Source organism: Chlamydotis macqueenii, chromosome 23, assembly GCF_036417535.1.
Source record: "Chlamydotis macqueenii isolate bChlMac1 chromosome 23, bChlMac1.mat, whole genome shotgun sequence".
NCBI lineage: Eukaryota > Metazoa > Chordata > Aves > Otidiformes > Otididae > Chlamydotis > Chlamydotis macqueenii.
Window position 1 is genome coordinate 2,274,557 of NC_141578.1, and position 27,098 is coordinate 2,301,654.

The following is a 27,098-nucleotide window of genomic DNA, read 5'->3' on the forward strand; positions in this document are numbered from 1 at the left end:
TAAGCTTAAACGTTAAGTGTAAAGTTTCCTGGAAAACATCACATCGCAACGCACACAACATGCACGGCAAATTATCCTGAGATTTGGAACACTTAAATAACGTGCCTTCAACTCATAGTGTATGTGTCAGCATCTCCTCATACATGTGTCCACCAGCTTGAGGATTACAGAACAAGGGAATTCCACGCCAAAGTCCTTTGAACTAAGAGACAGGCGTCAAAAAGAGGTCTCAGAAGAATAGAAAGGATCTAAAGAGAAATTTTAAGTATTCCATCAACGCTGATTTCTGTCTTTGTTCTGGAAAGATTAAGAAGGCTGAAGAACAGCAAGGTTAAGATTAAGAAGGCTTTGAAGAATGCTGGGAAGCACATGGAGCTTCTGGGGTTCATTTCTGCTGCATTGTTAAGGTTTTTGAGCTGGACCACAGAGTCCCAGTAAGCCACTGGCATTTTAGTCCTTCATGCAGTGCAACACCTTCCCTCTCTCCACATGCTGAACAGCTAACGACCCCCAAAAGGCACTTCTGTGGCTGACTGTCACTTCACCCAGAATAACGGACAGTTAGCCAGAGTAATCTCACTGCGAAGGCTGGAACTATTCTGAACCTAGCCTTCCTGCCCCACGCTTCCAGTACTGGCTGAAGTGCTATTCCAGCAGGAAGTTCTCCCTTCACAGCTGACTTCTTGGTATTTTGCCAATGAGGCTGTTTGTCAGGGTAGGCAACCTATCATGGCATCAATCCTTTTCGAGAGATACATTAAATTGTGAACCGATCTGCAGTAACAGTCCAATTTGCATGACTACATACCATTTAGGATTGCTGAGAAGGATATAAAATAATACTGTGACCATATGTGTTTGATATTTCCCTGTTCAAGAATGCCAGATGGAGAAGAACTGTTTGCATGTCTGGCATTTCTGAACTTCTGCTTTTTCAATAGTTATAAACTTCACAGAGTTACAATGCTACAAACAAATAACTGTAAATAGGATTACATAAATCTGATTCACACATTCCAGACCTGATAAAGCTTCAAAAGCAATAGTCATAAAGCTGAGCTGAACTGGCCTGTTCCGATTCAAACAGTGCCATGATACTGTCTGCTCTCTCAGCCTCGCATGGGCATTTGAGAGATGGTTCAGGAGCTGACGTTTTAAAAGCCACAAACACGCAAAGCCATTCTCTTTTAAGATAGGAATTGCAGCTGCCCTGAAATTTTTTTTTTTTTTTATTACCCCTCAGTGTGATATGCAACATTTTGGCAAATTCTAAAACCAAATCTTGAATTACTTTCAACTTGTCTGAGGGCTGATCATCTGGTGAGCAAAGTGGGAGACAGGGATCTGACTCACCGCCCGCAGCAGGTAGGCTGCTAGAACAAGTACTTAGGTAGGCTAGGCTGGAAGCTTTGGCTAGGGTTTTCTGCAACGTGGGTGACAGCACGAGGAGGTATCTGATTACAAGACTACGAGAAAGCTGATTCTGGATTCACCAAGAAGGAAAGTGATAGGAATGGGAGAACTCTCACTCAGAGCATGATGGAGTTTTGAATATTGTCAGATAAACTTGCTTCACGCTTCAGAGGAGACTAGTTAACTGACCGCAAACTTTTCATCTGCAGTTACTCAGGTCAGTCTGTTGCTTTTTTGGCATTACTTCAAAAACATGAACATTTTGATTCCCCTATGTGGTATAAAATCTACTGACAAACACCCACCAGCAGGTCAGAGAGCTCCCTTCCTAAGCAACACAAGGTACCCAGGCCGGCCGCTTTAAAGGCATTTACTCCCGGAGCAAACAGTAAGAGAGGAGATTAACGCAACGCAAACACGTCGCTGACGTGTGCTTTCCCCTACAGTTTTCCAAGTTACCTTCAGTAACGGTGTCTGACTGAGGACGCAGGGCAGAGCATACAGCTGCCTCACGAACAACCGCAGCTCGTTCACAGTCAACTGGTTTTGACATTTGCCTCCGCCGGAGCGGTACCTGCAATTACACACAATTCAGCTCTGCTCAGTGCCACTAAAAAAACCAAAATAAAATCTAAACTTCTCAAAAATCTGCTTATGATTTCTTGTCAGTGAAACTTTACTCACAAATAACAAATATTTAAAAGCATCCAAGCAGCCTAGGGCTTACATACATGGGGAAACTCCCGTTAGCTGTAGCAGAATAAGCTATTGTTGAAAATACTCTTTCATATTAAACAGTATTCTGGAACAAGTACTCAGCCTTGGAAGAGCACTGGTTATTATGGAATAAAATTAGGCTTTTTTCCAGAACACAAAGCAATTGTGGATAAACTATTCAGTTATGTTGCAATAGCTATTGTAGCAAGCTCTCCCCATGCTCATACCAAAAGGGAACAAATCCCAATTTTCAATGGGTTTTATATTCACAGGTTGTGTAGGCACTTCTGAAAAATCCTCTTTACGCTGAAATCATCGTTTTCATTTTTATCTAAAAGCTTTGTATTAAATGAGAGGCTTATAAGTGTTAACAAATTGGCCAATATTACAAACCTCTCTAAACTCAAGCCAACACTAACTAGGTCTGAGAACCTTGAACAGAAACGGAAAGAAATCTCTTACAGTGCCGGCTCCAATTTAACCCACAATATGTCATTTAAACAAAAGAGGAAAACAACATCCCAGCAGGAGAAGCCAGCACGACTGGAATGCGAACACTATAAAATAAATTTTAATTTGCCACTCTATGTTAAAAATAGGTATTTTTAAAGGATACGCAACTTTACATTGGGAGTTCCAAAATCTATAGTAAGCTGCACAATAAAATTCAAAGTCTCAGGTACAACACAGGCTGGTTTATGGTCCACAGTGTTCTACTATTTTTTTTGTGGAAGTTCTGCAGTATCTTCCAAGAAAAGTCACACGTTTTTAACATAAATACTTATGCATATACACACACACACACACATATATATACACACACACATACAAACATATCTAAACTGCAAAACTGACTGTGACAAGACGTTTTTTGTAATGAGACATTACATGAGCCTAGAAAAAAATAGTCACAGCAGAAAAGCCCACATCCATCCAGGATTATCGAGCACAGAAATGTCCAGGGTCTGTAAACTCCTGGAGACTCAGGAGCAGAAGAGGTCTCACAAGGACTGGAGAAGGAAGGGGACGGGCAGTAAGAACAACCCTTTATACTTGCCCTGCTGTCACACTGCGCCCTTCCAGTATCATCCTTCCAGTCAAGTCAAGTCTCCTGTATGATTCTTGCAAACTGAGGATCAGAACAAAATGCTCAGTCCATAACGGAAAGTTTGTCAGAAGTATGAAACAAACTTCAGGCAGAATCCTCAATCCTTCATTATTTTAAAATTATGGCAGATTCAGACTGGATATAAGGAAAAAAATTTTTACACTGAGGGTGGTGGAGCACTGGCCCAGGCTGCCCAGCGAGGCGGTTGATGCCCCATCCCTGGAAACATTCCAGGCCAGGTTGGACGGGGCTCTGAGCAACCTGATCTGGTTGGAGATGTCCCTGCTCCTGGCAGGGGGGTTGGACTGGGTGGGCTTTGAAGGTCCCTCCCCACCCAAACCACTCTGTGAGTCTATGATAATCAATACACAGCAGTCGGCATGATGAAGGCTGCTCAACATCCTGCAGATATGTGAACTTCACGTAGATGAAAAACTGTATGTATTAAGATTTTAAGCAGATTATTCCCTTCTTTTTGTCTTCCGACATAGGTTATGAGTACTCCTGTCTTGACTCTTTCAAGAAAAAAAAAAAAAAAGGAAAAAAAAAATCCATCAAATAATGTGGGTTTTTAAAACTCTAATTATGAAGACATGCAACTGGCCTTTACCCAGAAATATGCCACAAAAAGCTCAAAGGAGAGATGGTGAAAGAAGGACTAAAAACACTTTGGAGCAAATGAGAAATGCAATCCAACCACTGCCTTGGTCCTGTGTACCGCAGCTCTGGGAGGATTCTTCATCACAGTCTGTACCACTGAAGGAGCTGGCAAGTCCAGCTGTGAGAAAGGCTGATACGCTATCACGGTGACAAAAGAACAGACCTAGACAAGGAGATGAAGATAAAAACTGCTCCCCGCTCCTTCCAGGCCAAGCAAAGTCAGGTCCATGTTAAGAGCAGGAAAGACTTTTGGAAGAGCTGGTCTGGAACAGAACAGCTGGAGAGGGCCTGGCTGCTGCTCCAAGCTCATCATCAGGAGGCCTCAGCAAATACCAAGGATGGGAGAACGCACGGACTGGGAACGCCAGAACGAGAAGGGATGGCTCAACACTAAGCAAAGAAAGAGATTAGGAGTGGATAAATCCTTTGATAACACCACCACGAATCGCTGGTTTGGAAATCACCTATCTGGCAGAAATAGTGTCTGTGGGAGTGCTGATTTTTCATTTCCTGTTGTAGTATTTCTACGTTGCTGTGACAGAGGCTTCATCCTCTTGTGTCTGCAACACAGCGAAGTTGCATTTTTGTGAAGTCCTTGCTACAGAAACTTACACAAGGATGACTACGAAGGAAAATTGCAGCCACAAAAATAATGTCTAAATAATAGCTGAATATTTTTCTGTGAAAGTCCTTCAAAGTCAGCCTTTAAAGTACTGCGTCAACACAGGGAGTGACAAGCTACAAGATACCTGCTGAGGCAGGCAACATGCACAAATCACACACACGCGGTTAGACCAGCACCAAGAGCAACCACTCTGACAAACACCACACTGTTCAAAGCGGCAGACAGGTGAAAGTTGTCCAGCTGGGAAAAGAGAGAAACAGTTCTTCTGAAGTACTTCATGCTATTAAGATTCCTCGTGTTGAGCAATATTGTTCTCCACATACACAGAACTAGGATTTTCTTAGAAACCTGTAATCCCACAAGACTAGATACAACCATTTTAAGTGTGGGTGCAGAATCTGCAGCAGAAGATGGTAATTTGTAATGACACAGGCACCACTGACAGATTTTCAGTCCCCATGGCACAAAGACAAGTGGACTGTATCTTGCTGGGTGTTGCTTTGTCTGGAAATACCACACCAGTTTTTCCTTTCGGGGAACGTTAGAATGAATTTACTGCCCAACTGTCAAACAGAGAGGAAGAAGAGATTGCAAGCTCAGGATATTTAACTTATTACACGGAAGAAACGTGAATCACCCTGTAAAAGATGGCTCCCTTGAGAAGACAAAAAGATCGCTTTCATTTTTAAGTCCTACAGAACACCGGCATCTATTGCTGGCCACTGACATCTATTTTCAGCAACTCAATTTTGTCGCAAACACATACAGTAACATTTACCTGGTTTGTCTTTTGCCATTAAGAAGCTGCTGTGCAACGGAGGCGCATTTGTCTGCATCCTGCGTAACTAGTCTGAGGTGTCGCAGCAGATCATTGTCTGGAAACTTTTTCATTTCTGATTCTTCTATCAAAGCCTTAAAACTGACGAGACCTTTTGGGAAAGACACTAAAGTTAACAAAAGTCCCTCTTTGTGATGGATTTTTGGCCTATGTAAGGCCAAATAACACGACACATTAAATATACAGTTATATTTTGTGTCAGTGATTTACAATCTTCTCACATAGAGACAGTTTAGTATAATTTCTGGGACCATAACAGCTGAAATATTTACTTTAAAACATGAAGTTATATATGATTTCCTTTGACTGTCACACAACCGTATGACAAAAGTTGCTAAGTTTCAGAAACTAAAAAGTGAAAAATTAGCCATTTAAAATTATGTGTTGTAAACAAAATGTACGATACTTACTTCTTTTATTGTTAATTTTTGCCTCCAGAGCTTCGTTAACGTTGGAAGCCCATTCATTGTATGATTCCGCACGCATCTTGAGTGCGTTCATCATTGGATAGAGTTCCTCCAGGGTATAGCGGTACCTACAAGTAGCACAGAATTCAAACTCTTCAGCAAAAACTGGGGGGGGGAGGGAGCAGGAGGGTGGCAGGGAGGGGGATCGAGATGTGTTGGTCTATACAACACAGAAATGATCTACTATGCACCCAGGGTCAGATAATTAAGGCACATAACCACACTAGGTTCCTCCTAAGAGAATGTCAACATTGCAATTGCTTCAAAAAGCAATTTCAACATGACAACTGAAGCAATTGTGAAATTGTCTTAGGACAAGCTACATTCATGTAGGAACAAAGATGTAACAAACAATAGGAAAGGAAAGATGACAACAGGAAGGAAAGCTAACAAAAGCCAAAAAATATTACTCGGCAAGGGCTGGATGTAAGGGATGATGACCTTGTGGCTATAAATAAAGCAAACTACCTTCTCCAGCAATTTTTGCCATTATAGAGCAAGAAGAGCTGAACGCTGAAAAGAAAGAGTCTTTGTATATGAGCACAAAAAAGGCACTTTGTTTTGGGGGCTCTGTATTTGCTAAGGACTGAGAAAAAAAAGAATACTGACACTAGCACCATTGACAAAACAGAGCAGGCACTAGATTATCGAACCACAATACCTACATGTGTAATAAAAATTGCCAGAACACCATGTTATTTGCCACGTAAAGCTTACCCCAGCTTATATTTGTAGGTGGGACAGGAACAGAGATCCTCGACATGGTACAAGCACACCAGCAATCCAGGTTTACAGGGACAATAAACAGCAGACATGAAACAGGTGGTTTTACACTTTAAGCACTGTCGCTCATCATCAGGAAGCAGCTCAAAAGGCACTCTCTCCGAGTCAGTCACTCCCTGCAAAAGAGTACGTTACGTCACTTCAAAGTCTAATGAATTCCAAGCTAAAGCATCAGAAGCTAAATTTATCAAAGGAATAATGAAGTCTAGACATCAGATATTAAAATCAGGCAGACAGGAGTCTTGGTTAATGAAAAATCTGCTATTCTGACTGAATTACTAAAAGAACAAATATTATTTTAAAAGAGACATTCTGAACAATATTAATGGGCAGATGCTAAAACAAGATTCACAAGCAATGATTCTTTACCCAAGTGGTCCTCTGAAACCAACAACGCTATTCAGGAAGGTACTATGTAGCTCTAAGCCTCTGACAACACAGCGCAAGTCCCAGCGTGTCTTTCACACCACTATTTCCAATGTTCCTTCATTCACTGTAATACTACTTCGTACAACTCACCAGTTTATCAACCTTCTCACGCAACCTCTTCTCTTCCTCAATCATAACAGCCATGTCTTTCTGAACTGTAGATGCTACCACAACATCAAGATCATCCGCTTTCGAAGCCATTTTACAGATCATCTCATCGTGAGAAAACACACAGTAACGGCTTAGAAGACGGTAATGTTCCACACATTGGCGACCCAGTGGTAGCTGCATTGAAAAACATTAAATAAATGAAGAGTTCATTTTGAAAATCACATTAAGATACTAACTTTTCATGCTACTAACCAAAAACTATCCAAATGAAAGGTCAAGACAAATTCTTCCAGCCACAATATTCATAATTCAGAATGTAAAACTTGAGAAATCAAGACCCTGAGCTCTTGTAAACCAGGACTGCTTATAGCTCCTTGACAGTGGACACCATGGATGGAAGTTGTTCAGCTAGGTTCAAGGGGGAATGTACTGTCTGGAAGAGACTGTAATTAGGGGTAATTAAATCACTAAACCATGGTAGGCTCAGGAAGACCCAAGCTAAAAACTCACAGAGGTTGGGGAAATGCGAAAGGGAAGAGTACATATGCTTGCCCCATCCTTACCACTCATGGGACGCCCTGTCAAAGGCAGGTTGCAAGGCACGTGGGACCTTTTCCTCAAACGATATGGGTGTTTTAGGTAGCACATGAACTGTGCTGCAGCCTGAGAAATTGCTGACTCCACGAACCATTAAAGTCCCTACCTAATCCCAGGCAGAGTAAACAGTTCATTATGAGCTGGGCAAGCTACTCATAGCTTTATTTTAAGGATGTCACTGTCCAGGCAGATAGCAGTGCTCGGGTTACAACGAGGTTACGTGTTAGAGCCTGGTATGAAACTCATGGAATTACAAGAGGAAGAACAAATCAAACCAATTGACATGCAAACATGGTCACAATGCAGAAAAAGCTTTCTTCCCGTTCTAATCATCTCCTATCTCTAAGTGTTTTTTTAAATCTAGCAACATTTTTAGATGGGCTACATTGACAAATAGCTAAGATCTTTTCTTTGGGGAGGGGGGTGGGGGGGCGTGGGGGGGGGTGGTCAGAAGAGGAATAATTCGAAGTACCAGTAGCTTCAAAGGATCTTTCTGAGATCAGGCAACATTGTGTGTCTGAGAAGTCTGCTGGGAAGGAGAAATTATTACTTGTAGCCTTGGAGCAACTATCCTCTGTACTTTTTTTTTTTAAAAAAAAAAAAAAAAAGACAAAAAAACTCAATAAATTACTATGACCTAATAATTACAACGTGTGCCTATCTCTGCTGTTGCAATGAGCTGAGTGAAGCTTACTGGGAATAAGTACTGGTCTGTAAAACTTCTGTTTGAACATTAAACCTTTCTGTTCCCTTCTCATTAAGGTATTTTTCCCTAAACACCTACAGCACCTCTGCTATCCAAGAGGATGTAGTCACATCAGACGCAATTCCTCTTACTATTTTTTCCCCCAAGAGGACTATCAAGTCTTCAACTGTTCTTAACGTGTGTTAAATTTATCATCCAATTTAAGCAGAGGAACTAAAGTAGAAAAGAAGTCCAAGTCTGCTTTGTTTTTCAGCTGTAGAAAGCACCTCTTAGAATTCCCAGTGCAATGAACAGAAAAGTGTCATTCCAGCTCTCAGTGATTTGAATGGAATCTGGGGACACAAAACGAGCAGATTCGAGCAGCACCGGTGCTTCTCATCTTCTAGGCATGCACAGGACCTTGCCTACCTCCTGCTGTAAAAGGCACATCAGCCCTCATGTCTAAGTTCAAACCAAACCTCAGGAGCCAGGGAAAGCCCACAGAGGTCACTACACGGACAAAATACCTTCAGCAGAACATTATGTTTCCAGCAACAGGCTCCTTCTGGTCTGTGGATTGGATTTGTGCACCAGCAGTAAGTTAGAGCTGTACATCAGCTAGGAACAAACTTTGCATACTTAATGAAAAACTGTTTCGGGAACGTACCCAATCAACTGTGCAGAAGTTCACAGCTTCAGCAAAATTGAAACCCTGATTGAAGCCACTGTGATAAGCTCTCGGGAAGGTGATGACAAACTCTCCGGCACACTGGTTGGTTCGGTAAACCTGAGAGAAAAGACAGCCAAGTATTAGATCAAACCTAAGCAGAACTGAAAGCTGTGAAGAGAATATGGATTTCCAGTTCGTAGTAACTCCTATCATGACTTCAAATTGTTTTAAAACATAAGCCCAAGAATTACAACTTGTCATGTAAAACCCTAGAAAGCAAAGGGGTTTCATTCAGTCATACCCACGCTCTAAGCCATTTTAAGTCAGCTGTCTGTGCCTTCTGCACTTTGTAGCTCTGTGCGCAGTTACACAGGTAAAGCACAGGCAACGGTCTCTTCAGTGTGTAGCTGAAGGGAAGATAAAATTGTAACCAACTCAAAAGGTCATGCTTCTGTAAATCTAATACTTTCTGTCCTGTACAACCAGCACGAAAGCAGGCAGGTCTTCCTGCATCTTTCAATTTTGGAGTCTCTCAAAGCATAGTCAACACCACAAATCTTGCTACTTTTTCCAGATTTTCCTTTAAGCCCCAAGGTCAGCTAGTCAAGAGCTAATTAAGTTGTAAAGGGACATAATTCCCATGGATAACCGAGTATGGAATATGATGGAAACTGATGAAAAATGTTTTTAAATACCTAAGAACTTATCCAGGAAAAATAAGAGGATGTGGATGACAAATAAAAAGAAGCTCCATGCCAAAAAAAAAAAAAAAAAGCGTGTCTAATCAGGCTGACATACAAAGAGCTCCTGCCATTGTTTCAAAGGTTGAGACTAAACTTTCCAGCTGAGAAATAGAAATATACTAAGGTGAATCTCCAGAGAAGGGTTTGCCAAGCAACTCCAAAAGTAATGGTTCCATGGCTCTTCTGTTCATACTGGCATATTATGCTAGACAAGGAAGGTACAACACACATGGAAACTACCACACCACCTCTGCAATAAAAGTGGCCTCACTTATCAGCTTAGAAGTAGAATTCAGTGGAAATGAAAGAGGGTTGGGATTGGGGGAGTAGCACAGGAGTCCGACAACATACAGGCACTCCGTGGGCCATCAAAGTATTCGGGTTCATTATGGTGACAAGTTGGTGCAAGAGATCTGGCTGAGATTCAAATAGCTCTGGAGCAAGCTTCTTCATTACATCTTCCAGCTGTTCAGCTGCATACCCTGGGGCTCCATACCAGGTTTTAGGCTCCCCCCTGCAAGATTATTAAAAAAAGTTAAATATAAGCAAGCTTTTAAGTTACATTTTCAGTCTTCCGCTTAAAATACACCATGTCAAAAGAAGGGTATATCACCAGGAAGGAACGTAAAGACTATGTACCTTCCTGAATCTTCACGGTTTACACAGGTCCCTCCTCCAGACCTAAGTCTTTAACTGCCTACATTTCTGAGCACATACTTAAAATATTCCGGGTGGATAAAAAGACTGAAGAAGTCCTCAGTGAAGTTCTGCTCATTCCAGCACAACTTCAAAACATAAGCTGTTTGTCTTTTACCACGAACACAAACTCCCTCTCGGATCTAATAATGGAAGCCAGTTCTTTCTGTCTTGTGCATAATTGCCATAAAAGCAACATACAGTAAGTAGAAATAAAACTTTCAAATTATGCAAAAGACATCAAGGGGGAAAAAAAAAATAATCCATATCCAGAGTAGGAACAAAGAACATTTAGCAACAGCGTAACCAAATCAAGTCAGCTGAGAAAGTTACAGTTATGCAGATGTGTTCCAGTAGATATTGTTTCAGGTTCACAACTAAGTTGCCTCACTGCAGCACAAAGATGAAAATGTCTTCCAATGCCTCATAAAGAACAATGTTAGAAAAGGTATTTAGAAAAGATAACAGATAAGTCACCTTCTCCCAAGACTCCTGAAGAGCTGGCAGACTAAAGCTGACCCAATAGTGTTTTTTTTTTCCATAAATCATGGAGGAATTGGGAGGATTCAAGAAGAAAAGAGTGAAACATGAATCCAGAAGCATACTCCTCATACCTAGGAGCTTATTCCTGTACTCAAACAGCACCTCTTGTCACGGGGAAGAGGACAGCTAGCGGGAGGGACTCTGGAAAGGCAGTGACATCGGCATCACAGCGAGTAGCAAGTAGATTTGTCACTACGCAACATTAAATGACTTCACAGCCTTGGACTTGATTCTCATCTTGGAACAATTCAATTAATTCACGAAGACCAGTCACAGATGCAACTGAAAACTGTCCTGTGTCCTGACACAACAGTGGGTTCGCGAGGAATTCTGCTCCTTGACAGGTGTCAGTGCCAAGGAATGGATGACAGTAGTGATGAACTATGCTAAACTTGAACAAGAATACTGGTACCATGGGTCTTCGGAGTTCAGGAGAACAGATAATGGAGAAAGATACAATTCTAACAGATCTGTTGAGGTGTCAGTCTTACGAAGGCTGCGAGCTGCAGAACGGATGAAGGTGATGGTTCTTTCTGCATTGCTACCTGGCAGCTCCACATTCCTGCCTTTAGAAATAGTAGCATCAATGATGGTAATTCTTCCTCTGACCAGGACTGACATCTCATTTATTTATTTGCAAGCATCTTTAGAAGCACAGATTTGTTTTTTTTTTTTCCTTTTACCATTTCAAGAACTAACACAGGATTTAGAGTCATGCAGGAGAACTATTGCCTTCAACCCTAAGAAAGCTCTGCTGCTGTAGTCTGGTTCACTTGGGACTATCTGCTCAGAATACTGTACCAGGATAGAAGCTCCTTCAAGGCACATGGGAATACCGAGGATGGACATGCTGTCCCTAGTGTTTCACAAGAACACGTCCTGCCTTCTGAAGTCTTTTCAGAGTTTGGAGCAATGTCTCTCCAGTGGGAGGTCATGAAGTTTGACTCCTCTGACAAGAACAGCATTCACCTCAACTACACATTGCTCTCAAATAGGCAAAAAACCCCAGACTTAAACCTCTAAGTTGAAGGGACATACAGCAGAATATCTGCAAGTTAGGAGAAAACATATCAAGGACTTTCATGCTGGAGGAGAAATAAATTAAAAGCAGGTCTGGCAACTTTCACATGTCTGTCAATGTATGTACATGTGTGCGTATGTATACACGTCTTTCTGGGCTTGCCTTGACTGCAGACTAATGCAATTAGGGACAAATTCTGGAGGACATCATGCCATTCTAACAATGGAGAGGCAAGCTCTCCTAGAAGAAATGAAGTTTGTACTGCAAACAAAAAACCTCCTCTCCTTCCCACAGTTTTCAGCCTGACCCAAGACCCAGAGCAAAGAAAAAAAAAAAAAAAGGTAATAAAAAAGGCAATAAATGACAAGGAAGATCATTTTTGCAATGTAATCCTGATCACTCATTTACTTAGCCTCACTGAAACACTGTTTTAATAACATCGAGTACGAAGCAAGCAAGTGATATAAGTCGCTGACTACTTGGACTGTGCTACAGCACCAGCTTTTTCATGGAGCAGCAATCAAATAACTGACCAAAAAGATGACCTACTGAAGAGCAGCTGGGATATGTTTTTACCATTTTGCTGGAATACTTATGTGAACAAGAAAAAGGAAAGAGCTTGACAGGTTTCAGAAAGAGTGACAAGAATAATTCAAACTCTAGAAAAGCTGTTGTAAGGTGAGAAGTTTAAGAAGTTCAATCTATTTAGAATATCAAAGAGATGGCAAAGATCTGTCCTGATTACAGCTGACAAGTGTTCGCTTGATGAGAGGATTTATGATAGAATGATCTATCTAACAGACAAAAAAAAATAAAATATGTGGGAACCTAACATTGTTAGTTGAAGCTAGATGATTTAAAAAAAAAAAAAAAACTAAAAAAAAACCAACTTGCATGGTTTTTAGTTTTACATTGAGCATAATAAAACATTTGATGGAGTACCTGCTACATCTCTCATGGATTTTTTAAAACTGGGAATGGATGTCTCTTTCCAAAATATGACCTCTTGTCCAAAAGCAAATCAATGCAGGAGTCACACTGCGTCAAATTTAACCCTGCTGCTACAGGACTGCAAGGGTTATTCTGGTCTGAACTCTATGAATCTGGTTTTAGCCCACTAATTAAAAAGGGGAAGGGGGAATGAAAGGGAGATTGCTTCTCAGGCTGTGTTTATCCCTCCAACTCACCAATGCAGATAGTTAATTGAATAGCTCCAGTGGTCTTCTATATGCCAACAAAATGAAGAAAAGCACATTCCCACGTATAGCCAGGGTAACTTCATTCCACATATGTCTGCAGTGATGTGAGCAAGAACAGACTGCTCCATCACAGGCATGTTGTTCAAATTCCAGCCACTATCAAGGTATTCCTGAAAATTGAACAGAACAGTCACAGGTTATACACCATGAAAGAAAAAAATCCAAGAAGGTAAAACTGCCAAAAGAGCAACAGAAGAAGAGAGCCTCCCAACTGAAAAATACAAGAAACAAGTCAATGAATCAAAGAACAAAACTTCTATTGTCTTTGCTCCTTTCACAAACCTGATCTGATCTGTTTTGTTTTGTTAAAATGAGACTTTTTTTTTAGTTTAGAAGTTATTTATTAGCTTCTAGGATAAACCTATGGCTTTTAATGGCTGATCACAGCGAATTCTATGTATTCAAAACTCCGATGTCATTCTCCTCTTCAAATACTGCACCAGACACACAAAACAAACACTTTGCAATCCAGTTCCATTATTGTTCTTTGAACCAAAGAGACTTATTTAATGAAGAACTGCAACACACATATACACAGTGAACTAATAAAGACCTACCTCTTCTTCTGGTCTAACTTTAAATTTCCCACCCCTAACTGGGAAGCCACTGCCAAATTCCTTTGAAGCAATATCAGCTCCATATTCTACTGTCACATCCTCTTCAATGGTACTAACAAGTCTCCAGAATTCTTTTTCAACCAGCTCAGTGGGGACCATCTAGGAATGAGAAGAAAAACAAGGAGTATATACTGAGGAATCAGTATATAAAAACCATGTCCATAAAAGCTGTCTCAGGGAGGAAACTCCATTAGCTTGAAGCATTTCTCCATTTCAAAGTCATTTCAACAAGAGAAAAAAAAATGCAGCGGAAATGTAGTTCCACCCAGGACATGCTGCTGCTTTGTGCTCTCAGGAACGGGTGACAGTTAGAGAGCATTCTCTTCCTTACAGACACTTATTCAAAAGTGGAAAAATAAACCAAAACACCAAATCCCAAGAAGAGAGTGGAACAAGATACCACGACACCAGCAAAAACAAGGATTCACTGACGTAAATGAGAATGTCTTAACTGGGATGAAATCCCATCCAAAACTGAAATTCTTCCCTCCCCCTCAAAAGTTTTATATTTTAACTAAGCACAAAAAATGAAATCTACATTGTTGCATCAGGATAACTACATGAACATACATGTACTGGCATGTTAAAATAGTCTGACTTGAACGCATCTGCCATTTCTCCAAACGTGCGAAGCGTATAGTCTCTTGCTGCTTGTTCAAAACCAAACGCTTCTTGAGGCTTATTACACTCCTGCAATTGAAAAGATAATTATTTCTATAATGCATAAGACAATCTGTGCTCAGATTTTACACAAATGGGCTACTATTACAGCATCTGTAGGGTAAGAAGGCAGGACACCTGACCAGAATAAAATGACTGTCCCAAGTCACCCAGACTCAGAAGAAACTCCTCTGCTTCATTCACCAAATCACAATATTTATTTATTTATAAATCTGCATAAACAATAATGAAGTAACATGCCTAATTTTCCTTCCTCTAGTAGAGTTAAGCAGAAAAATAATAAAAAAAAAATTAAAAAAAAAAAAGAAAAGATATATAGACCTCCACACTGAAACACCCAGTGAGACCCCAATTGTAAACACAGAGGAAAGGTGCCAATTAAAATCCAATCTATTCTGTAAAGGCACACCAATTTTTGGCTCCAAAATATTAAGCGATAGCTTCCCAATTTGAAGCATGTCCAGTCTTCGTGTCAGCTTTACCCTCTATCACCTTGTTTGCACAACAAATTGTATTTTCAACCTCTAGGATCAAGTTTAAGAAAAACCCCACCAAATAAAAAATAACCTTCAGTCTAACTTCTACGGTTTGTTGGATTACCTGAGCCAAACACTGTGGACACCTCCAGTCCCCTTTGGGAACATCATGAAGGGGTGGAATTAAACAAAAAGTATGGTAACTGTCATCACAGCCATCACACAACAGGAGACGGTCCTCATCGTTACCACTGCCACATAAGAGACACACATACAAATCCACCTGCAACAAGAAATTGCCAGAGTGGGAATCTGAGCGCTCAAGGTAACTCACGCTGAAAGAGCAGCCTGGTAACTCAGTCATCTGTGACATTTGCTTATTCTTACGTTATCTATGAAGCGGAAATCAGACAAGCAAACACAAAATATTTATGTAAATGTTTAAATAACCCCGCTCTGTAATTTAAGGAGGTACCACAAGCGTTGCAAGCCCTTCCGTGTGTTTTTTCCCAAATGACAGAAGATTTGATTCAGTGGCCAGGACGGTTTAAAGCAGCAGCACTGTGGATTCGGCAGGTGTAATGTAACACCTGCCGGTGGCTCACAAATCCTTTCTCTTGTTGCTCTCACATGCAGTATGTGTGCACAGATGTTTCAACCCCCTCTAAGACAAACTGTTTGGAGCCTCAGAAGAAAGGGGTTCCTCTTCATGGGAGTGTTTCTCTTCTTCCCCACAGATACTGGCCAAGACCTTCCTTTTAATTTGGAAAGGCACCAGCTTCTCAGCAGATCTACGTGCAGGGGTGCAGGGGTGCAGCTGCTAAAGAAGTCTGATGGAGGTTTCACACAGCAGCTACACCAAGCCCCAATGAGAAAGGGCAGGCACTCCAAACGTGGGAAGGGTTGTCTGCCGCCTGTCCCACCCCACACCTTCATTAGCAACAGACTGGAAGGCTCTTCTCAAATACAGGCTAGAGCCGCAAGGACAAGCAGGCCCTGTTGTCTTACACTGTTAAAAAAAGAAGCCGCATCTCCTCCTCCTCCCTGCAAGCTTTTTTGTTTGGGGGGTGGCAATGTTAGGCTTCTAGTATTCGAACATCTCATTCGCAAGTATCTAGCTATAGGCGTGGACTAAATGAAGAACATTTCTGGTTTTAGGAAGGACCCAAGTAGTGGCATGAATGAATGTCAGTATCAGAAAGAATGTCAGTATCACCTTGCCAAAAACAAGACAAACTACCATTGCTTTCAGTTTGGGGTTTTTTTTGGAGGGGGGCTAGTGGTGTGTATAGAGTTGGAGCAGGAATAGGGTTGGTTTTTTAAGAAGTTGAACAACAGAGCTTCCAAGTTAATGCTGAAATTGTGGAATAAGTGGCAAGTCCGTCGGAGAGCCAGGTGTCAAAGCTCACACTAAGCTCCCTTGAGGTTAAAGAGCCATAAGGAGAGAGATCAGTTCACAGAAGAACCACTTCTATCTGGACTTTTCTTTCAAAATGCTTATTTTGAGACTGTACCTTGCAGATGGAAAACAAGATACTTCAGTTATACATAGTGAAACTTAACTATCCTGTTATTTTCAGCTTTGTAACAGCACGAAGCTTTATGAGGATGTGCATTCCAGCAGGTACAGATACTGCTTTGTTTCAACCACAGAAGAATATGAGAGTCCTTAGTGTGATATAAATGACATGAGATTTCACTACATACTCAAGAGAAACCCAGAAACACCTGCAATCAACATGAAGCAGCAGGAATGCAAGGCATACTCACAGCATTAGTGGGTTTTTTAGACCGGACTTTGGATTTGTCTTTCTCTGGATCCCTGGCATGCTCTCTCTTCTCAGGAAGTTTCACTGCGCTATGCATTTCCTTTTCTGGTGCAACAGGAAAAAAAATGAGGGTATTACAAAATATTTTGATGTTTAGCATTATTTATTTATTTTATTTGTTATTACTTGTTAGACTGCACCACTCCAAGTTATTTGTTGAATTACTTCTTGTTCCATACACACATTGGTTTCAGTTAGCTTAACGCAAGATTTGAACATCTGCAATGCCTACAGAAGCTGGTATTATCAGAAGCACTCCATCACAAGCCAGCAATGACTATCACAGCTCACATTTTTTCAGTGGGTACTTTAAATCCCATTTACGTTAATTTAACTTAAATTATGAGTAACTTCATAAGCCAAGATTTTGTTTCCACATGGTGTTACAAACGTGGTTGAATTACTTCATGAATTTTACAGCAGCATGTCACATGGAGACATGAAACAACACTACAGCTTGCTACGATGATCTTCACACTTCAGTTTCTTGTAGCGGTAGCTTTCATGAAAATATAGACGAGCAGGCAGCACAAGTGGCCTGACAAAGCAGTTTCTCTACATTCTTACATTCCTACCTAATTTGGGCATGTCTCTACTCAAGTCTTCATTCCTGACATTAAACCAGAAAACCACACAGCCAAATCCACACAGAGTGTGGAGAATCCCAGAGCGCTGGTGCTGAAGACAAGGTGGCAACGAAGTTCTCAGCTAAAGTGACAAGTGAGCTAGAGACCTTTACACCTGGACATGAGACAATCTCAAGCATTTCTTGGAGTCCAAGAGCTAACAAAGACCTGTTTGGTGACATGAAACATTTCTTCTCAATCTGAAATTATTTCTTAAGAACAACAGACTCAGTACTATTGATAGGAACAATTTAAAAATCATATTATGGGAACTTAATGATAAAGTTCACAACATACTATCTTTTGCCTTCATGAGTTTCACTTCTGATTTCAAATTCAAATTATTTCCTAAAAGTGTCTGAAATCTGATACATTCTTAAAAGAGTTTCCTCTATTTAAAGCTAGTGGATTGATGCTAGCTATTTAAAAAACGAAACAGAAATATGGCTCAAATTTCATTTCTGATTGCTCCATAGAGACACTGAAGTTTGAAAAAGTAGAGATTTTTTTTTCAACTGAAAGTCTATTCTTCTCCAAGAAAATTCAATCACTTACAAAATAAACAAAAATATTTCTAAGTCATAAAAGAACTTTTACAATAAAATCCAATTTTAGAATGAAGTTAACAGAAGATTTTTTTAAAAATACTTTGAATTGTTCCAACTGCTGAATTTTAACTCTGGTCTTAAAATGAGTTTGTACAAAGTAACAGAAATTGCTTTCACATTTTGTTTCACTCACCATTTTCACACTTTGGAGGTGCACATCCCATTCTACGTCTCAGATTATGAGTTCTGGCTTCTGGAGGGTCAGATTCAGTTTTAATATTGGTTGCCTTAAAGAAAAGAAGAAAAAAAAAGGGAAAAAAAAAATCAGTAATGTCCTTAGGTGGAATACTTTGGTTTTATGTTTGTGTTTGGGAGAATGTTCACTGCCATGTAAACTTGCGGCTGCTTGTCCAAGTACAGACAGACAATTTTGGAATATGCAGCTGGCCACGGCATGCAATGCCGCACACCTGAAGAGATCCAACCTGCACTCAACTCCTCCTGCCCCTCGGAGCTGCTGTGGCTCTGAAGAAGGGAAAAAGCTGGCTATGTCCAACACTCAGAGTCCTAATGAGAGAGGGCCTCTTAAAATCTAAATAATTCTCCAGAAGTCCCTACAGTTGAGTAACTTTGGTGGCAGATCTTGCAAAGTTTGAAGTGCACATTTCAATACTCTCAAGAGCTGGGAAAAGAACCGGGAGGAAAAAAAAATTTAAAAAAAAAATTAAGCAAATTTTGCATACAATTATAACAATTACTCATCCACTCTGATAAACACCTGCAAAGGTTCAGAGAACAAGGTGATGCGAGACAGACACCTTCATCGAGGTACAACGGAGGTCTGAAAACTTGTGCCCTGACTTGTTCTGGGAAAAAGCCAAGCAGCAGACGGAAGTCAGATAAAGACCGAGGACTTCATTTAAACTCAAACCATTTTATACTTACAAATGAATAAACCGAAGATGAGAAGCTTAATTTCTGAAATACTTGTATTCAACTATTTTTTACAAAGTTCATAGAGAAATAACACAGGGAACAACCTGGCAAGATCCGAACAGAAATCCTACAAAACCCCTGCACCAGTAACAATACCATGGTTTTACTTTGGTTTCGGTGGAACTTGGTAAGATGCAAAGGAGTAAGGAACTTTGGGCTTTCATCGATTTTCAACATACTCCGGTTTTCTAAGCAGGCAACTCTGTGCATTGTGGAGCTTTCTTCCCTAAAGTTTTGAGACTGTGAGAGAACAATTCCCACATTCTTCGGTGTCAAGACTGGTTTCTCCAACACTGTGGTTTTTAAAAGCCTGATTTCTTAAGGAAATAAAGTCATGCAACCCCTCTCTTGCTACTCACACGAGTCAGTCCCCTAGCAGCCACTCCCTGGCTGGGACTTGCTGGCCTTGCTTCTTTGTTTTGAATTTTTACAGAGGTGATTTTGACACTATTTCCCCTTCACTTTGCGTGTTCTCTCTGCCCAAATTCCTGTCTCCACGAGACCAGGCAGAGGTCCCATTGCTTAAGATACATAAAAAAAACGGCTGTTCATTGTAATTAGTGATAATGAATTGGGATCAGTTTGCACTGACCCTCAAGCAATGCAATAACAGACGCCCCGCCTTTGGCATCTTTAACTTCCAGGAGTTGCGTCCATATTCTGTGCTCAAGCCTCTATTTAGCTTCACAAGAACAACTCTTTTTTTCAGCCTGAGCCTTTTATCACATCGATTCATCTCACTTGCACTTCTGCAGCATTGTTCTGGTCTTTCACGCTTATCTTCTCAACCTCAAGCGTCTAAATCCTTTGCGTTTCAAAACCAGCCTGTGACTGCCATTGCCCTTTTCCTTTCTAATGATGAACATTTTCTCTTAAGTGTCTACTCACCAGGTAGGAAAGGGCAAGGTAAAACTGTACCAGTCGTACAGCTGGAAACTAACACTTACCCCACAGCTGTAGTTTTTGCTAGTAAGAATACTTTACAGTACTTCCCTGTAGTTCACTTATTTTAAAGGTTTATAGTAGATGGTTAGCCTTTGAAAAGCAGGAAACGTCAAACCGGTAAGCATGAGACTGAACCTAGGTTTTACAATTTAAGACACTGACAAATCCTTGTATATCTCATTAGAGCAAAAAGTCGAGACACATTAACCAAACATTACTACTTTGCGACCATGTCAGCGCAGAAATCAACTGCTTGTAGCTTGAATGTAGACTGAAATGGATTTAATCAACTTAGCTGGCTTGACACTGAAACGGAACAAAAACACTCACATTAACGCATCCTAACTTTTGGGAATTACTGTCTTGAAACACTACCGCTCCTTGCAAAGCCAGTCAGTCCACACTGCTTAACTCAGTCTTGGCTCTGTATGTTTCAATTGTATTCTTAACCAAGTATTTTCTTTCCATCAAATGTAGGTGCTTGCCATTAGTAGTGCTCAGGGAAAGAGCTGAGAGGGCAGCCTTGCACTTTGGCTAAATATGAGCAGTGAACTTCCACAGAAATGACAAAAACGCGCACTCTTTGTTAGCCACTGTCACCTGACACCACTGTCAGAGAAACAGCTAAAATTTGTATCATCTTCACCCTGCTCTTAGTCTTTAAAGGATAGGTGAGAACTAGCACCTTTCAACCACAGGCAGATACTTCAAATGGAAAGCTTCAGATCAAACTACTGACATTTTCTCAGAATTATAAATCTACTTGTAACCGGTTATTTGAGTGGAAAAGCTTTAGAAAACCTTAATTGTGACTTATTAACTAAGAATAATTATAGGCAGAATTTGCAACCACAAAGCTGTGCTACTTGGTAGTAATAAAGACCAAGACTTGAACAATGGGAGTTACTTAGCTCTGAAAGGAACTTAAAAAGAAATCTGGATTATAAACAAAGAGGGTCAACCATGACCTTTCCTAACTCATGATGTCACCACTAATAAGACCGTCTCCTGGGAATAAGCCTCCCCTACTCTTCATCTACTCAAACAAAAGAAATAGTAAACTCTCTGAAGGCAGGAACATCAGTCTGGAAAGACTGAAGTCATAGTATTACAGTTTTCCAGCAACGAAGGAGACACATCCCAATCTCCTAAAATATGTTTTCACAGGACAACTCTATGCAGATACAATCAATACATTGTATGCTTATCCAAATAAATATTATTTCTTAAGCACATGTAAGATTAATCCTATTTGACGGCACAAAATCATACTGACTTAATGTTATGCATTTTTTTCCTTATAGTGCATGGTGAAAGTATTGCAAATTGATTGAACTCAGTAAAAAATGAAATGCAACAACGCTAATGTTATAACAAAAACCTTCTCTGCCCTAACATCTGGCTTCAATTCATGAAAGATTTACAGAAACCTCCCAACACATTTAAAGAATAACCACTATTCACCGGCTGTCCTCTAAGGAAGCAACAGAGATCAAAGCTGCAAAAGACAAGCTTCATTTCTAGAATTTGTCACCTGCATTTTAATCTATGAGCCCCATATTATTTATAACCACACTAAAAATTATTACAGCATACAGACTCATAACTAACGTGTAACTGGAACAGCTTCAGTAGAAGAGCCTCTCAGAACTCCAAACCTCAGTAACACACTTTAAAAGTATCACACAATCCTTACCATATTATTTGTAATGTATGCATTTATAAATATTTGGGTAAGTTTAACAATGACAAAGTTAAACAGCTGTTTGCTATGCATATACCGTAAGGGATCTGATCGAAATAACATGTGTCCGTCCTGTAACTTAACTAAAACCTGCTGTGCTGTGCGGCTCGGCAAACGAGCACTGCGTTACCCTGTCAGGCGCGGTGACCGCAGAGCGTTTGCTCATGTAAAGACCGATTAGCTCACCTCTGCTCTCAGGCGTTTCGCTCGACGAGCGGGTGGACATGTTTCCGACGGCTGAACAGACTGTCTCTGCGGAATATCGTGAGGCTTATACTCCTTGTCCTTGGTGTCACTGGTAAGATCTGGCTTCTGCAAGCACTAAAGAGACACAATTTGATTACTTAATTTCTGCCTCCACTTCCAACACAAACTTTGTGTAGAACAATTTCCTGGCTAATGTGAAAGAATGTAGACAAGAGTCAGGCAAAAAAGCCAGGAGGACTGCGTGGATGAACAAGGAGCTCCTGGACAAACTGAAAATCAAGAAGGAAATCTACAGAGGGTGGAAGCAAGGACAGGTAACCTGGGAGGATTACAGAGAGGTTGTCCGAGTGGCCAGGGATCAGGTAAGGCAGCTAAAGCCCTGATGGAACTGAATCTGGCCAGGGATGTCAAGGGCAAGAAGAGAGAACGGATGGAGAGCAGCCCTGAGGAGAAGGACTTGGGGGTGCTGGTGGACAAGAAGCTCAACGTGAGCCGGCACTGTGCACTTGCAGCCCAGAAACCAACCGCATCCTGGGCTGCACCCCCAGCAGCGTGGGCAGCAGGGGATTCTGCCCCTCTGCTCCGCTTTGGTGAGACGCCCCTGCAGCGCTGCGTCCAGCTCTGGAGCCCTCAACAGCAGAAGGACGTGGAGCTGTTGGAGAGGGTCCAGAGGAGGCCACAAAGATGATGAGAGGGCTGGAGCAGCTCTGCTGTGAGGCCGGGCTGGGAGAGCTGGGGCTGTTCAGCCTGGAGAAGAGGAGGCTCCGGGGAGACCTGAGAGCGGCTCCCAGTGCCCAAAGGGGGCTGCAGGGAAGATGGGGAGAGACTCTTCAGCAGGGCCTGCTGTGACAGGATGAGGGGTCATGGTTTCAAAATAGAGGGGGGCAGATTCAGATTAGATATTAGGAAAAATTTTTTACGCTGAGGGTGGTGGAGCACTGGCCCAGGCTGCCCAGAGAGGCGGTGGATGCCCCATCCCTGGAAACGTTCCAGGCCAGGTTGGCCGGGGCTCTGAGCAACCTGATCTGGTTGGAGATGTCCCTGCTCCTGGCAGGGGGGTTGGGCTGGGTGGGCTTTGAAGGTCCCTTCCAACCCAAACCATTCTATGAGTCTATTCCTGTAAGGGGACTTCTATCCCTCCAGGCACGCAGCGTGGTTCTGTAGTACTGCACTGACAGTATGGCTTAGATAAGCGAGGCACAGAGGGTAAGAACCAGTACACCAACAGGTTTACTGCAGCTCCTCTGGAGACAAACTCCCAAGACCTGCCTAGTCCAATGTGTCAAGACAAGAATAAAATAAATACACCCCTGTGGAGAGCTGCTTTGAGTATTAGAAACTGGCTGATTTAAGAAATTTTTGCCATTTGACTGAACAAGAGCTTTAATAAAAACACAATTTCTGTTCACCTCTGAACAGCTCCAGATAGTTTCACTACTTTGTTATGTATATAGAAATATCTCCAGCTGGGACATTTGTCAAAATAACCCCTGAAGCCAGTTTAACAAATATTTAAGTGACACATAAACAATTAATGCTACACACAGATCTGGATGGGATTTAAGTTATGGCATAGTCATCAATGGAAACTACATCATTCTATATTTTCAGCTTCTGTAGGGAAAGAAAAAAAAAAAATCAATGACTATTGCAAATACTAAAGATTTTTAAAAATTAAAAAAATCAGTGAATGCAAGCACTAATCTTTTATGGATGATCATCCTGGCTGCATGAAGAACTTCCCTCAAAAGGCTTGCTGAAATATCGCAGGAAGGAACCACACATCTCAAACTGACAGCTGTCAAATCGCATAGCTACATCTTCTCCAGAAACAAAGATCACAGATGCTTAGATTCCCAGTAAAGCACTGAATAGACATAGAATAAAACGGACACCTACACAAGAAGCATCTGGGAAAGCACCACTTACTGAAAACACATGGAAGAAACCCAAACAAAAATCTCATCTGAGACTCTTCCTCAAAAAATATATTGCAAAACAAACTCAGTTGGAAGACAACATTGTCAGGAAGAAGGTGAAAAAAAAAAAAAGTCGTATCTTCGAGTGAAAAGTGAGCTAAAACCCAACATATTTCTGTGGATTGTTTCAGTTAATTGAAGATTTATATGTCTGTCACATATGGGAGGGGAATACTTTAGCAGCTTTGGGGGGGAGGTGGAGCAGGGGGAGAGTTAAAAAATGAAGTTAACCATACCTACATCAGTGTTCCAGAACTGCATCCACTAAACATCAGTTTGGAACAAATGCCACATGCCCATCACAAGAGGGAGCTTGGCAAGCTACATTTAAAAAGAAGCATGACCTCATCTGAGAAGGCTTTTCTCTTCTAAAAAGGTCCTCTACTGAGAAAAATCATCAATGTAAATATCCGCTGCGTGACAGACGCTCACATGGGGAACCTGCATTTCCGAGGAAGCGCGGTACCATGTTAACTGCTTTACAACTTTTAATTAGATCTTTCCCTGTGCAATTGCACCTCAAAAACATGAAAGCAAAGCTAGGTGTCACAAAACAGACCAGCTTCCAAAAAAAAAAAGAGAGAATCCACAGTTTTCAGACCTAATAAAAATGCAGATTTCAGTGAAATGCCTTCAGAAAATGGTGTTGCTTTCCATTACTTAATATGATTCTGTCTGAGGCAAGGCAAAATGGTTCCGATGCATCAGCTTCCCCAGCACAAAGGTTCTTATATTCAACTGGGTTTTGTTCTTATCCTCCATTTGCAAAACACTCAAACCTACACAAGTTAAATTATCTTTTCTGAAAGGTCTGCAGAATCTAGCTGTTCTTCACTGAAAAGTGATCATCACCAGCTAAATAAAAACCCTTCACTTCCAACCTTTCTTGACTGATGTCAAATCCCTCCCTCATTTTGGTAGCTTTGCGTAAAAGGCTAGTGTTTATTTCTGTAGACAGACACGCATGTAACAGGATTAGGGCTTTTATTGCTTAAAAAAGGTCAACACTCCTCTCTTTGAAAGATCATTATCGTAACAGTGTTTCAAATAAATAAAAATGAGTGTTTGCAACTGCACTCTATTTTGGTTTTCCAAGTAAATGACTGCCGCTCTAAAAGAAAATCTCCGTTCTTCATTAGAGATTATGCTGCTTCCACTCCACTCTCAACCAACCCCGAGTTTTGTTTTAATGGTAAAATCTAAGCAGCAAGGATGAAGATTTAAACTGGAAAAGGGTCACGAGCCATGCTGTTAACTACACCGCAATATCCATGAAGCATCCTTGAACTTGGACACCCTTAGTGAGAGCGAGATGAGTTACTGCCACAGAACCGCCACGGTTCGAAACAGTTGCTCAGTCACTCTGCGCGCAAGTGGCACAGACCCGCAGCACTCTTGTTCTATCAGAGATGGACCCATAACGATCTGTGAATACAGCAGCATTTTGAATTTGATAAAACAACATTAAAGAAATCATTATAGGAAGTCTGAAAGTCCATGATCATGAGGCTTCTGTAAACTGTAGAGAGAAAATACAAAAAGGTAGTATTGAAAGTAGTCAGTAAGAGATGACCTTGAAGAGTAAAAACTACAAATTCTACTTTTGATTAAAAGTTTGCCTATGGCTTTCTGAATTGCTTGCATCAACACCACAGACTACGTCTTGTCACCTGCATGCCATAAAGCACAAAATGCAGTCTTTAGAAATGTTCCATCAGTAAAAAAAATGACAGGCTGGCTGCTAAATTAATGGAACTTCAGTTAGCTTCAATATAGCTTACCAACAGGCTTGCTCCAGACTGGAATAAGTTGTAAGGATAGAGAATACGCTCGTAGTGTGCACGGATGTGCGAACCCACAGCTTTGCCGGGAGCAAATCCCATCCTAGTGGCTATTTTGGTCCATTTTCTCTCCTTGCAAACTACATCAAATCCTCCTTCTTCTGCAACTAGCTAAAAAGCGAAAGCAAAATAGTCATATATTTCATACTGAAATTATTAGCATTTAAGAAAAGTACTGCTAGTTTAAAAGGCAAGACAACATCACAATTGCTTTTTTAAATCATAAAAGTATAGATCTAAAAAACCCACAAAACATTAAAGTTGTTTAAAAGCTGTTCAGTGGAACATCTAACCTATTCAGGAACTGCAAATTCGTTGAATTAGTTTACAAACAAGTCAGCACCTGTATCAGATGGCCAAAAAGTAACTCAGCCTAATTTCCGGAATTTGTCTGGCTGCAATTTGTCACACCTCCCCGTTGTATTCCAACACGATTTCTTAGCACAGTACAATCAGTTCTGCTCACTGGGAGAAGTACTATGAAATAGGCTAAAAAGCAACCAGATAAAAACTACCCGTAAAGAAAACAGAGAATATGCTTGGGGTCAGTGAAGCCCTTCCTTAAGAATACATAAACTTCTGGAGAAGTTTAACAAGCTTCACCCTAAAAGTAATTGGCTTTCTTCTCCCATATTTCTAATGGAAAAATGTTTTTCTCACTATTGCCAGTGTGAGGAGCTTTCTCCAGTTAAGTTTAAATTTATTCTTTGTATCCAAGTTCAACTTGGAAATTTAATTTGATCTCCTAGCTCACATGAGAACTCCCAAGATATTATATTTCTTAGTATTTTGTCACATTAGCTATGTTAGGTTAAGTGAAGTAATACTTTTTTCAGCTTAGATACACCCCAAAGTCTCCCTTGAACAACTGTGATACCATCTCAGAAACTGAGATAACACAACATCTTTTTAGGATGAGTTTCTCCCTTGTAACAGTCTTACTCTATTAAGCTGAAATAAATCCAAGATCTTCCTCTCCACATGTGGAATTTTCAGTGTACATCCTTGAAGCTCCCAAAACTTTGCAATCTGGTCCAGAAAATTCAGCTTTACACGAGTTTGGGCCTTAAAAAAAAAAAAAAAAAATTAAAAAAAAAAGAACTACATAGTAAACACAAATCAAGCTTCTGTATGCAACTGCTAATAATGTTGCAGCCTCAGTTGCCTCCCTGGCTTTTCCCTCTGCAAGTACAATTTTGCATTTTTCCCTCTTTTATACGGAGAAAAAAAAAAATTCCATACAG

General features: G+C 40.8%; 1 protein-coding gene across 1 annotated transcript in view; it reads right to left on the reverse strand.

The window, feature by feature from the left end:
• Positions 1–27,098, reverse strand: part of KDM5B (lysine demethylase 5B) — a 55,200-nt gene that overhangs the window by 14,438 nt on the left and 13,664 nt on the right. Inside the window, exons 3-18 of the mRNA XM_086765547.1 lie at positions 26,797–26,919; positions 25,795–25,965; positions 22,014–22,148; positions 18,336–18,429; positions 16,910–17,013; positions 15,264–15,422; positions 14,553–14,672; positions 13,923–14,081; positions 13,294–13,475; positions 10,198–10,360; positions 9,101–9,220; positions 7,131–7,325; positions 6,546–6,727; positions 5,772–5,896; positions 5,302–5,452; positions 1,873–1,987 (exon numbers count right to left, since the gene is read on the reverse strand). Of these exons, the coding sequence (XP_086621673.1) occupies positions 1,873–1,987; positions 5,302–5,452; positions 5,772–5,896; positions 6,546–6,727; positions 7,131–7,325; positions 9,101–9,220; positions 10,198–10,360; positions 13,294–13,475; positions 13,923–14,081; positions 14,553–14,672; positions 15,264–15,422; positions 16,910–17,013; positions 18,336–18,429; positions 22,014–22,148; positions 25,795–25,965; positions 26,797–26,919 (2,298 nt within the window). The remainder of the gene's footprint in view (positions 1–1,872; positions 1,988–5,301; positions 5,453–5,771; positions 5,897–6,545; positions 6,728–7,130; positions 7,326–9,100; positions 9,221–10,197; positions 10,361–13,293; positions 13,476–13,922; positions 14,082–14,552; positions 14,673–15,263; positions 15,423–16,909; positions 17,014–18,335; positions 18,430–22,013; positions 22,149–25,794; positions 25,966–26,796; positions 26,920–27,098) is intronic.